The 13,197-nt window shown below is 45.8% G+C and overlaps 1 protein-coding gene and 1 long non-coding RNA gene across 3 annotated transcripts in view; one reads left to right on the forward strand and one right to left on the reverse strand.

Annotated features, from left to right (window-relative positions):
• The window catches only part of RBM20 (RNA binding motif protein 20), a 191,509-nt gene extending 182,537 nt beyond the window's left edge, over positions 1-8,972 (reverse strand). The window contains exon 1 of one of the 2 annotated variants that reach the window (XM_072805351.1): positions 8,748-8,972. In XM_072805351.1, the coding sequence (XP_072661452.1) occupies positions 8,748-8,947 (200 nt within the window). In that variant the 5' untranslated portion in view covers positions 8,948-8,972. The remainder of the gene's footprint in view (positions 1-8,747) is intronic. The other variant, XM_072805355.1, reaches the window with a different exon arrangement.
• Positions 8,973-9,749: 777 nt separating this feature from the next.
• On the forward strand, positions 9,750-10,889 carry LOC140620876 (uncharacterized). Its single transcript, XR_012020606.1, has 2 exons — positions 9,750-9,962; positions 10,065-10,889. It is a non-coding gene; the product is annotated as an uncharacterized lncRNA (long non-coding RNA).
• Positions 10,890-13,197: the final 2,308 nt, after the last annotated feature.

Here is a 13,197-nt window from a genome sequence, read left to right on the forward strand (position 1 = left end):
TTTCAAATAGTTCAGGGACCAAAAAAAAAATGTGATGCCTGACTTGTTTGGCAGGATGGAACAGGGTATGAGATGCTCTGGAGAGGCCAGTCTACTGCCATTTGCAGAGAAACCTAAGGGGGTGAGGGGAAGGGGAGTAGAGAGGTGATAACATACCTAAGGATGCTATTCAAGTCCCCTTGGGGAATCTGAGCAGACTAGGGCCAGCTGATAAATGGATAGTTTATGATTGTTCTCCATTTCTCTTCCCCAACTCCAGGCACTTACAAGGGAAGCCTAGGAGCAAACACAATGGACAGAGAGATGAGGAGTTCTATCCTAACCTACCACTATTCTCGCTGTGTGACTTTGAACAATTCACTTGACTTCTCTGATGCTCACTTGCCCTACCTAGAAAAACAGGAGGGCTGGGCTAAAGCTAAAGCTAAAGCCCTCAGGTGCCTCCCAGGTCTAAAGTCTAAGACACAAATGCACAGTTTTGTCCCTTTTTTTAAAAGATTTATTTATTTATTCATGAACGACACATAGACATAGGCAGGCTTCCTGCAGGGAGCCTGATTGATTCAGGACTCAATCCCAGGACCCCAGGTTCACGACCTGAGCCAAAGGTAGATGCTCAACCCCTGAGCCACCCAGGCATTCCTGGGCAGTTCTATCTTAAAGACAGTGTAATACCAATATGAAATGTTTATTTCTAGTTTTGTTTTTTAAAAACAGAAATATTTATTTTCTCTGATTATAAAATTAATAACACAGTGACTGAGAAAAAATAGAAAGTATTTAAAAATCACTATAATTGAATCACCTAGAGTTAGAACCACTATTAGCATCTTTCTGTTTGTTCTTTAGATGCTTTTCCAGGATTGCAGGCACCCACACATACATCCACATACATTTTTTTAAAGATTTATTTATTTATTCATGATAGACACAGAGAGAGAGAGAGAGGCAGAAACACAGAGGGAGAAGCAGGCTCCATGCCAGGAGCCTGACTTGGGACTCGATCCCAGGGCTCCAGGATTGTGCCCTGGGCCAAAGGCAGGTGCTAAACCGCTGAGCCACCCAGGGATCCCCCACATACATTTTTTAAATGTGAGATCCCTTGTATACATGTTGTTTGTAATTTTTATTTTAGTTCACAATACATATTCCATATTCATAAATACAAGATAACGGAATTACATGCACACAGTTTATTTTCCCAACTGGAAAGCACATGGTTTCTAATCTTTGCTCTGCTAGACAATGCTGCAGTAACTATCCTTATGCTCGTCCTCAGTATGTATTTAATTTAAAGCCTACAAATCAAGATTTAATCGCACAACTCATTCCCTTTCTAAGCAGAAGGTTAAAAAAATATATCACTTCAAGTATCAAAGGCTCTCCATCATAAGCAGTCTATCGATGACGCTGCTCAACCTGAGGATGCAGGGTCCTGAGGATACCCCCTCCTTGGGAAGTCTGGAAACACTTTGGTCTCTTCAAGGAGGCCACACAGACGAAGCCTGAGGCTCAGCTTTTGAACACCCGTGATCTCTTCTGAAAGTGTCTTTCAGGCCGCGAGGTCTGGGTGAGGCCCTGCAGCCCACACAGCCAACTGACTGCACTACAGGGTTTGCAGGGTTTGAGGACTCCAAGTCAGAGCAGTCCCACTCCAAAGGACACTCACAGGTCCTGTTTCTTTTCTGTGCTTCTGAAAACACTGCCATCTCCAAACACAGTCCCACCAAACTGTGTTGAATACAATCCAACTTAGACAAATGAAAATTATTGCATCTGCTTCCTGCATTTTTGCAAACTCAAATATTCACTTCGATCTTCCCAAGTAATTAACATCCCAAAATAATTATTTTTATTTTTTAAAAATTTCTAGCGATCAGCAAACAGTATAAAACATTTGCTTCTTCACTGACATTTCTATCTACTTTTCTGACTTAAAATTGTAACACTGATCCAAATATGCTTTGCAAGTGTTAGAGGAAGCATTTATTTCTTTTTATAATTATTGTTGTTTTCATGTGTGAGCAACCTCACAAATGTGTACCTATGGCTATGGCAAAATGTAACTGATAAGGGATATAATCTGTATCAGATGTATAGGAGAGGAGACCCATTCTACCTGGATGATTATTCCGCAATATTCCTGGAGATTCACATAATTTTATTCTTTAAGATGTTATTTATTTATTCATGAGAGACAGAGAGAGAGAGGCAGAGACATAGGCAGAGGGAAAAGCAGGGTCCCTGCGGGAAGCCCCATATGGGACTCATTCCAGGACCCCGGGATAATACCCTGAGCTGAAGGTAGACACTCAATCACTGAGCCACCCAGGTGTCCCCACATAATTTTATTCTTGGAAGGAACTGCCATTGATCATTTCCAGTCCCTGGAGTGGGAGGATTAAGAAGGTCAATTGGCTTGTCCAGGTCACTCGCTCCTAGTACAGAGTTTTCTTCTCTGCTCTGACCCTCTTTGTCAGAAACTCTGTAATTACTTTTGAGCAAAGGTGGGCATTTTATATTCTGCAACACCAGGCAGATCCTAGAACATTTTATTCAGTAATAAATTCAAAGTAAACCATAAGAAGTAACTTAGTGGAATAAAAACATCTTTAAAATACTACATAGATTGCCTTGTCTACTCCCTTAGCATCATGACGCTGGAGGTCAGGTTTAAAGGCAGGTCTAATAAGAGCCAAAAACATATTTGGGAGACAACCTAAAGACAATACAGGCTGCAAAATGTGAGAAATATCTAAGAAATACCTAAATATCACGGACAGCCGCGAGCAGAGTCCAGGTTTGGGCTGGAGTGGGAAGTGGCAACTGAGAACTGATGGGTCATTAGTGTGATTGGGAGAAAGCAGGTGCATAGAAAGGGCAGCAGCAAATGGCCCTGGTGCATCCTTAAAGCAAACACCCACATTAAAGAAGGGAAAAGTGGCGTGAAAACTATCTTCATAGGGTGACAACCACCCTTAAACCCAGGCATGACCCCCAGCCTGTTTCTGAACACCAGACCAGGAAAGATTTATTTGCCAAACTGAACTGTAAGTTTCTAACACATCCTCGTGCAAATTGTTGAGCGGCTCCTTTTGCCCATAAAGCACATTCACATCAATATATACCATCCCTCTGACAGATGAGCTGTCAGCAAGTTGGAGAAGTTGCCTTGTAAATCACCAGGGGACTTATTTTAAAAATCCAGCAGGAACTGTAAGAAAGAGGAAGATCAATTAATTTGGCTGTAACTTCTGTCACTGTAAAGACTTTATCATATTAGATGGATATGTGTGTCATATTCAAAATACTGGGGGAGTGGGGGCTTCCCTTCCACCTCCTCCTCAAACAGCTGGCAAGGCTGACTTGTACCCAGATTTGCTCTCTATAAATGCTTAAGACTGAAACCTTAGTTGGATGGAATTTAAAGTGACCACCCATCGAGCCAGGCAAAATATCAGCCTACCACCAACACCCTGTAGGTGGTGTTGAAAACCAAAATCACTTTCCTGATTCAAAAATGTGCCTTTTTAATTAAAGTTAGGATTTCCCAGTCCTAACTGGGAAACAAGCTGATGGGAACAAGCAATAGTAGGCTTCCAGTATATCACACATATCAGGCAAGATCCAGCCAGGTTCATTAACCAGAAAGGGAACTGCCATTTGCTCCCTTCTACAAACCACTAATTACTGTCTTTGCTCTGATTCTGGGATACGGATCACTTTACTTTCTGCAAAACTTCTCAATGCACTATTCTAAACACAGCTACCAGTTACTCCTACCAGCTGTGGATCAACAGCAACTTTCCCTGTTAAAATATACAAGATTATATCAGTTAGACCATCCTAAACAAGATAATTACTGTGGCGGGAAATAAAAATCAGATTAAGAGGGATTTTGTGACATAGGAGACCCCTTCAAGCTTTTGTCTGGCAGAGGGACCAGGGTGGAGGAAGGGAGAGGGGTGTCCTGCTTCCCAGTATCTCTCTGGAGTTTTCCACTTTCTCAAGCTTCTTCCATTCTTGCTTTTCTGTGTTAGTTCAGTCCATTTTAATTCTATCCCTCAGACCCCAGTTCCTAACATTTTTTAGATTCTTGTTTATCAGTGCTGTGAATTGAGCTATATTCGTTTGTTTACTTAAGGATTAGCTTTATAGGCAGGGAAGAAATATCAGTTTAACTGGAATCAAGAAACCTGCCGCCACAAGAAAAATAAATCAGAGAAAGAGAGAGAAACAGAAAAATGTGGGATCATTTCACTGCGACTCAATCCTGGTGGGTTTTTTTTCCCCCTGGTGACTATAAGGACAGGCAAAGAGATATTAACAGATCAGAATCTACATTCCAACAGACAGTTGGGCTTTTGAAATTATTAATATGACAAACTCTAAGGAGGTAGCAAAAGAATAAGTGGATAGAAGAATAAAATGGGTGATAATTTTTTCTTCCCCCGGCCCCCACAGCACTGGCATTAAAACAGCTCTGGGTACACCATATGTACAGCCACTTACCATGACTAATGGGAATAATGTACTACATTTCATAATACTGATCTCTTTGGCAATTTGAAAAAAACTCATAACTGGGTGGCTATACTTACTATCTAAAAATACTTATCACAACAAACCTTAAAGCATGATTTTTTTAAGGGAAAAAAAATACCTTTCTAGAGAAGCAAAGAAACTTTTCAGAATGCTGAGAAAAGAATCCACTCTCTCCTTCCCTGTTTTGGGTAAACACTTAATCCTCTCAGATGTTTTCTCCTGCTGAATACTCGTCCTACGTCCGGCTTAAGACTGTGTTCAAGATTTTCAAAATTCCTTCTACAAGTGAATCCTTGTTTTCCCTAAAAATGGACTCAAACTGATGTTAGAAACTAGCACAGATGTTAGAAATTCCATCCTTTTTCCAGAAAAGGACCAAGTATGAGTGTGAGGTAATGTCCGTTTCTGGCAAATTCTTATTTCCTCCCCAATTCTGGATGTAACTGTTAGTATTCCCATCAAAACGTGTGGACATCATACACAACTTGCCTGCATATTATTCCTTCAGAGTTACATGGAGATCCCTCCAAATGCAGAATGTCTATAAAATTATCTGCGGGCAGGATAACTACTTATAACATTTTCTATACTGAATCAGGGGAGCCTTGGCTCTGAAAATAGTCAGCCAGTGTCCTAACACAATACAGAAGACTATGAACCTTAAATCAAAGCTGGATTTATATCCTCTTAAGTCACCAACGCATGCAGATGACACTAGCTATCAAATGCTAAGCCAAAACATTTTTTTTATTTTTATAATTGATTTTTATTCATTACTTCTCAAAATAATCTGGAAAGGAAATAGAATAACTCACCTATACTCAAATGTACGATCTGATGTCATGCATTAGGTAGTAATATTTTGCGGCAAGTCAAGTAACTTAGGAAAATCACCTATGTGTTCACCTCACAGAAGGTGTGTGCGCTTGTTTGGCTAATTGTCACAATTAGTGACACTTTATAGGTGCATCCGACAATTGACTTAGATATTTCACACAGAGCTGACTGACTCTATTTCCACTTGGAAGAAAGTTTTAAAATTTACATCCTAAATTTCATTTATGCTGTTCATCAAGCTTAATAAATAACGCCTCACAAATCAAGAATTAGGTTTGATTTGAAAGCACAAAGTTAAAACATAAAATACCTTTGGCAATAAAATATTGTGAATGTTTAAGGAGATAAGTCTGTATAAAATATTCGCCAACACACATCACTCCACGTTAGCTTACCTCTGCTAATATGCAGAATATATATATTTTAAGTCATCAAATTATTCTGATTTCCTAAACTCATCCTAAATTGCCTCTTAGTGTATGTTTTTTATTGCCCAAATGGTTTATATAATGTTTTGCATTTTACCCAATAATATCTTCACATTGCCAACTCAGAGAATGTAAGTTTAAAACAAAGATCTTACAAGAAAAAAAAAAAGATCTTACAAGATACTGGTTATGTGTCTAAACATGGCTGATAATCTTTACAGGTGATGCCAATATTGGCCAGGAGTCAGGGGTTAATAGGAGCAGAAAGGTCATGGGCAATTCTTGACAGAAACTAAGAACATAGTAATAAGAAAACTAAATATACCTGAGTAGAACAAAAGTACTCTACCGAAAATAACTTTCGATGCATTCTTCATGAGTACGGAGATTGACTTCCGTAAAACAAATACCAAAATCAATCTCATTATTTTCATTGTCATACTCCATGTGTTTAGCTACTTAAACGTACTAAACAGCAGTTTTTCCAAGACCAAATATGACATACGTGAATAGGAACAGGCTTTTATTACGATCATGACTATTATTTTATCAAAGCCCTTGACTTCATCCAAAATGCAAACCGATAAAAATGAAAACCACTAAACACAGACGTTAAAAAGCGAAAACAATTCTTGTAATCCTTACACGCTACACACACGAATAACATTGATATCTTCATCATTTTGAAAGAGTTCAAGACTTCTCCGCTTACGAATTACATAATGATCGCACTAAAATAGCTAGAATAAGCAAAGGTTCCCCAATAAAATGTATGAAATATGCGATCCACTAGCGCAGAATTTCATGCAACGCTCTGGGTTCACAAAATTCTCAATCAAGAGGCGGGCAGTCGAGTCTGCGGCGGAGGGCCATCTCCCCACTACGTTTTCTCGAAGAAGGCTCATGCAAACAGCACCTCATAACCATTAAAAATGGTTGCTCAGATTAAATTATGCAAACGTAGTTTCAAAATAACCAGCTCAAGTTTCAACGCATTAAAGATGGCATTTGCCCTGTTATGCCTGGTTCTAGCGCAATTTCAGTGGGTTCTGAGGCGAGCAAACCCCAAATCATGCTTATGAAGAACGTTTTTGAAACAGAAGTGCACAAACATCCAATCCCATGGGCACATTCGCCAGCCTTCAACCTGGCCCCCCGAACACTGATCTGTCACCAATGCAAAACGAGGCAGAGCCATCAGGCTTCTTGAAGTCTCCATCCTGGGCTATTAGCAGAAGGGGTCATCTTTGAAAAGCTCTTATCTACTAAAGTAAGATATTCCAGAGACAGAATTTTCAAAGTAGAGTTAATGGAGTACATGAGACACCTATCTACAAAGATATTTCCGTGAACATAAAATTCCTAGCATTTTCCCTAATTAAAAGTAAATGACAGGAAAATACACGGTGATTACAATGCCAAAGCAAACTCAATAAATTTAATGTGTAGCCTAATCTCAAGCCACAAAACACTGGCCTGGTAGGAAGCGCATTAGATGTCCTCCAATTAATAACGGGTCAATTAGGTTTTTGGTTTTTTGTGTTTTTTTTTAGTAAAGAAACTTTAAGCTTTAAACATACTTCTCTGTTAGTTTATATTTATATTAAGAACTAAAGATACACTTTAAGTAATGATGTCCTTAAACTGTCATATTTAGTTAAATCTTGGCTTAAATAATTTGCAAAAGATAGGACAAATTATTTTCATGCTCAAGTAGTTAGCAACTTGTTAGTAGTTGACAGATAAAATCGAATGAAGGCAGAACGTTGTCACAAATGGAAACTTCAGCATTCCACCAGTCAAAAAAGGGGGAACCATTTTGTTCAGAAATATGATCCTGGCATTTTTTGATGTCAAACTTGAATCTTCACCATGCTCTCTATTCTTTCTAAAGTCAGTCTTTAAAACGGTTAATTAAGTGCCATTTACTTCCATTTACAACCCGCCACTGGTTATGTCACTTACCGCATTTTCAAACGTTTATGTAACTCAAAGTATCAATACAGCAGCGCTGGAAACCAGCCCCCCCGCCCCCCCCCTTTGTTCCATAGGATTGATTTTTTTGTACTTGTGTGCCTTTCCCCAGCACCGTCGGTTTCACCCAGACGCTCACCATTTAGACTTTCCTGCGCTTCTTAAACTAGTTTTGACTTCTGCACAAGGGGAGGGAAGCCTTCAGGATACAGATCCTTCAAACGAACCCACATTCTAGGCCTCAAACTATCACACAAAGTCTCCAAAGGACGAACAAGACGTCCCGTTTTCCTGTGACGCCCCCCAAAGTGGGCTGAGAGACCTTCTGGGAGCCTGCTGCCCACCCCAACCCACTCCCGCACCTGGAAGGCCAGCCCGAGGGATTCGCACCGCAGCGCGGTCGCAGGGTGGCGAGTACCGTGCACGCAGCCCCGTGACGCGGCGGCCGACTCCTCTCCGCAAGGGCCTTCTTGAAAAGCATAGACGCTGCTTGCAGGGCAAAGCGAACTGCGGCGTGTACGAGCCGTCCCCATCCTTCCCGCCAGTGGCGCGGGCTGACACGGCCCCGGGGCACCGCGAAGGGCGGCCGCGCCAGGCTCCCGCGCGGCTCCCACACATCCCAGCGGCCTCGGGATCCGAAAGGTGACACAGACTCTCGGGACCCTGCGCCCCAGCCCCCGTCGGAGCTGTGAGCGCTCAAAATACGCGGTAACGTCCCTGGAGAAAAGGGGGTCGGGAATAACCAGAGCATTTCCCCCGACAACCCGGCGGCCCGGTCCGCAGCCTCACCGACAGCCAGAACGACGGCGACTCTGCCGAGGGCGGACGAGGGAACTCCGGGCGCAAGGCGGCCGCCCGGGTCGGCAGCCACGGGGAGGTGCAGCCACAGACGGGCGCCCGGGGCGTGTCCCCCCCCCCCCCCCCAGCACACCCCGGTCCCCTCTCCCCTTCCCCTCCTCTTACTTTTGGATGATCTGCGGCAGGCCGGCTGGGGGCGGCGGCGGCGGCGGCGGCATCCCTCTCGGGCCCGGGGGCGCGGGGGCCGCGGGGGGCCCGGGGGGCCCGGGGGGCGCCGGAGCACCCGGCACGCTGCGGGCATCTCTGTCCGGTTGCTCGGGGCCGCTGGGATCCGCGTCCTGGCTCATGGCTGCGGCCAACACCATGTGCGGCGACGCCGGCCCCGGGCTCCCGCGACGAGCGCGCGCAAAGGGCGGCCCCGGGGCGCGGGCGCTCACTGGCCGGGGTCCCCGTGCCCAGTCCCCTTGTCCTTCCCGGTGGCTCGGGGAGGAGACGCGAGGGGCGGGGAGGAGGCCGTCCCGGCGGCGCCGCCTCCTCCTCTTCCTCCAGCCGCTGGCGCTCGCCGGGCCGGGCCACGCGGGGGCGTGGGCCAGGGGGCGTCTCCGGGCCGGCGGCGGCCGCTCGGGCCGCGGGGCTGCTGAGCGCCGGGGTGGTCGCGGAGCCCTCGGGCGGAGCGGGGCAAGGAGACGCCCCCCGCCGCCGTGCGCCCTCGGGGTCCCCGGCCCGGCTCCGCGCGGCGCAGCGCAACCGCGAGAGGCGGCGACACGCACCCCAGCCGGCCGCGCGGCTCTCGCCTCTCCCCGGAGCCCGGCGGCCTCGGGGGCGGGGGGGGGGGGGGGGGCCGGAGACCGCGCGCGCCGCCTCGCGCGCTCCTGCCGAGAGGGGCGGACGGAGCGCGCCCGGGGGAGCGAGCCGGGCTCGGCGCCTCCCCGCGTCTGGAGCGGGGCCAGCGCCCCTCGTGGCTGAAGGGCCGGGCCGTGCGGGGGAAGCGCCCGGGGGAAGCGCCCGGACCCCCCGCGGTGCGGTGGGCCTGGCAGCGACGGGTCTTGGGTGGCCAGGCCCCAGGGCCCTCCAAGTCGGCTGCGCCAGCTGCTGGCTTCAGGGGTCTCCGCTAGCAGCCGGTCGGGCCGCCGTGGTTTCTCTTCATTTCTCCCTCTTTTCCAAAAGACCCGCCACGATCCCGGGAGCGCAAAGACAAAGCCAAGCAGACGTTTTACTCTTGTTATTTATTGGCGAGATCTCAGTGGAAATGTAAAGGAGGAAACAAGGAGTTCGCCTGCAAAGCGCCGCCACCGTCCCCGCGCGCGCGCCGGTTCACCTGCACACGCCGGCGGGCAGCTGCGGACGCGGGCATCCTGCGCTGAGAAGCCGCCCCTCGAGGTGCAGCTTGAGGTTCTGGCAGTGGGTGGGGGTCTGGGGGGGCACCCGGTGGCGCAGAAACATCTAGGAGCTGGGCAGAGCTCACGGAGAGTGGTTTTCCAGAAGATCCTTACCGTGCGTTGGGCGCACTAGACCCTGGCCGCCCCCGGGAAGCAAGGAAAAGGCATCCCTTGGGCACCTCGGAAGCCAGAGCACAGGCCAGGGCGCCCCATGGCCTGGAAAGAAGTTTGCCGGGAGGCTCGAAAGCCTACGCCTCCGCCTCCTCTTCCTGCAGCCACGTGAAGGAACATTCTAGGGACGGGGTCTCTGGAACATGGCAACTAACGGAATTCCCTGAAAGATGCTTCCTTCTCTCCCCAGACTGTGAGTTTCTGTCAACTTCCCCTCCGAGCTCAGGAAACTAAGCCTCCCTTAATTTCTTCCACCCTACCTAGATCTTTACCCCTTCCTCCCTCCCTCTCCTACAGAATAAAATGCCCTATCCACTTTCTCTTCCTTCCTTCCTTTCTCTCTCCCTCCTTCCCCTACAAATAAAATACTTCAATTCCTTATATTAATAAAGATCGTCACAATTCATAAAATTGAGTCTCACCAAAAACCCAGGTAACGATTCTTGTCTCCATTTCACAAGTGAGGAGGCGTCAGGGTGATTTGTCCCACCGCACATATGGCCATCCCCCCAAAAAGTCTTCTGAGGCTGAGGGGTTAGTTCATCATCTCTGGTTTCTATCACTAAAGTCCTGACTAGGGAATTCCTGGGTGGCTCAGCGGTTTAGTGCCTGCCTTCAGCCCAGGGCGTGATCCTGGAGGCTGGGGATCGAGTCCCACATCTGGCTCCCTGCATGGAGCCTGCTTCTTCTTCTGCCTCTTTCTCAATCTGTGTCTCTCATGAATAAATAAATAAAATCTTTAAAAAATAATAATAAAGTCCTGACTATAATTTTGTAAAACTCCGCCTTCCGGAGCCCACCCCTACACCAACAAACCCCACCCCCCAGACCTCAGTGGAAGGAATTACCTGAAATTACCATTGTAACTCGATCAGAAACTAAAGTTAAAACTTTCCATATGTTTGCATTAAAATGTCCCTCTGAGGGGATCCCTGGGTGGCTCAGCGGTTTAGTGCCTGCCTTTAGCCCAGGGCATGATCCTGGAGTCCTGGGATTGAGTCCCACATCAGGCTTCCTGCATGGAGCCTGCTTCTCCCTCTGCCTGTGTCTCTGCCTCTCTCTCTCTCTCTCTCTCTCTCTCTGTGTCTCTCATAAATAAATAAAATGTTTTTTTTAAAATAAATAAATAAAATGTCCCTCTGAGAATCCCCCTCTGTGTAATCAAAAAGACAAACCTATGTTTACGGGCGGAGTGACTCAACATCTGAGTGTCAGTTACCAAATAGGTAAATTTGAAGTGATGAGACCAGGCTTGCACAGTCACTGACAGGCTTAGCCCTCATGTATCTTGCATATTTGGTGCAGGAAGTATCAATCCAGCAGTCATTACAAACATGATCCTTTATGTTCCAACCTTATAGTGAAATAGAAAAATAAATCTCAAACTTCAGGAAGCTGATTGTCTAGGAGTCACACTATTGATATAGGTATATCCAACCCTATAACTCTCTTACTGGCAAAAGAGAGAGAGCGAGAGACCATATTATATGAATGCAGCTCTACATCTCAAAAATAATGTATTAGCACAGTGGATATATCTAAGTATCCATTGGGTTTTTCTTTGCATCCTTCCTGTAAATTTGAAATTTTCAAAATAAAATTGTAATAGTTCACAAGATGTTTTTCAGAAATCCCATTTGGAGCTTAATATTTGCAATATATGTGTTATGTAATACTGAAATTTGAATTGAAGCAGATGCAAACTGAGAAGGAAACACTGTTAGCGAAAACCCAAACCTTGTTCACGTTCTACCTCAAATCCTCACAAAATATTGCCGAGAATAACAACGGATGAGCATTTGCACTTTGCAAATGAAACATTTAAGTGTATTTAGTAGTTCCAATGAAAAACGTTTTTTAACTTATGTCTGCTTGCTTCTTTCCAGGAAGAATGAGAGACATCCCCAAGCTTGGGTTACAGCCATTTAAGAAACTTTAGCAGTCTTTGGTCTGCCCTGCCCCTCAGCACCCCCTCCACGCCAGGGTGTGCTTCACAGTTACCAAAGTGAGAAAAAGGCTGTGTGAGTCACCTTGACGAATGGGGAGTATGACTGGGAGGTGAGGGCTGCTAACATTTCTCTTTGTTCCACTCTGCGGAAGCATCCCCTCCGTCCCTCCCAACCTACCAGTAAGCTAGGATCAGACACTGAGACTTTTTGCTGTCTGTGAATATATTGAACAGGGGTCAGCTGCTAAGGGCTTTCATAGATTCTTACTTCATACTCACAGTAATCCACGAGATAGTTACTGTTAATCCACATTTTAGAATTGAGAAAACTGAGGCTCAGGCGGCTGCAAGAACCTGCCCCAGGTCACCTGGCTTTTAAGGAGCAGAGGCAGGACTGCAGTTAGGTGGATCTGGTCCCAAACCTCTCTCCACTGCCTCAGCGACAGACATGGAGCTGAGACTCCACTTGTGCTCTTTTGCTGGGATGCTGCCTGCGTCTTCCAGTCAGTGTAAAACGCCACCTGCACTATGACTTCACTCTGCCACTCGCATTTCTTCAGATCAGCAAATTAATAGGAGAGATCCAAACTGACATCTTACTAGCAAGAAAATTCGGAGAAATTAGGCAGCTTAGCAAGGTAGTAGGAAGGAGAGGGAGAAATGGAACCCAGGTCTCTGTTACAAATCTGGTCATTCTCAAACTTGCCAAGGGACTTCAGCACTCTGGTTTGCTTCCCAACTTTAATCGGTATCTACTGGGCTCCAGACACTAGTTGTAGGAGGTTTTTCATGCTTTATTTCATTGAATATCACAATTTTGTAGACAGAGAAGCTTGATGAACTTGCGTCCAAGGTCACTGGGCTAATAAAAAAACTGGACATAAGCTTCGGACCCTGGTCCAACTTCCTGCAACCTTCCTGTCCTCTCTTTAAAGGGGAACTAGCTCACTTTTCAGTAGTGATTGTGAACATTCATCTCTGCAGATAAGATCACTTAATATGTACTGCTATTCCACATATGTATATTATTACTGTTATTTTTTATTTTTATTTTTTTTTATTTTTTTTTATTTATTTATTTTTTTTTTATTTATGATAGTCACAGAGAGAGAGAGAG

The sequence above is a fragment of the Canis lupus genome, chromosome 29, assembly GCF_048164855.1.
Source record: "Canis lupus baileyi chromosome 29, mCanLup2.hap1, whole genome shotgun sequence".
Taxonomy (NCBI): domain Eukaryota; kingdom Metazoa; phylum Chordata; class Mammalia; order Carnivora; family Canidae; genus Canis; species Canis lupus.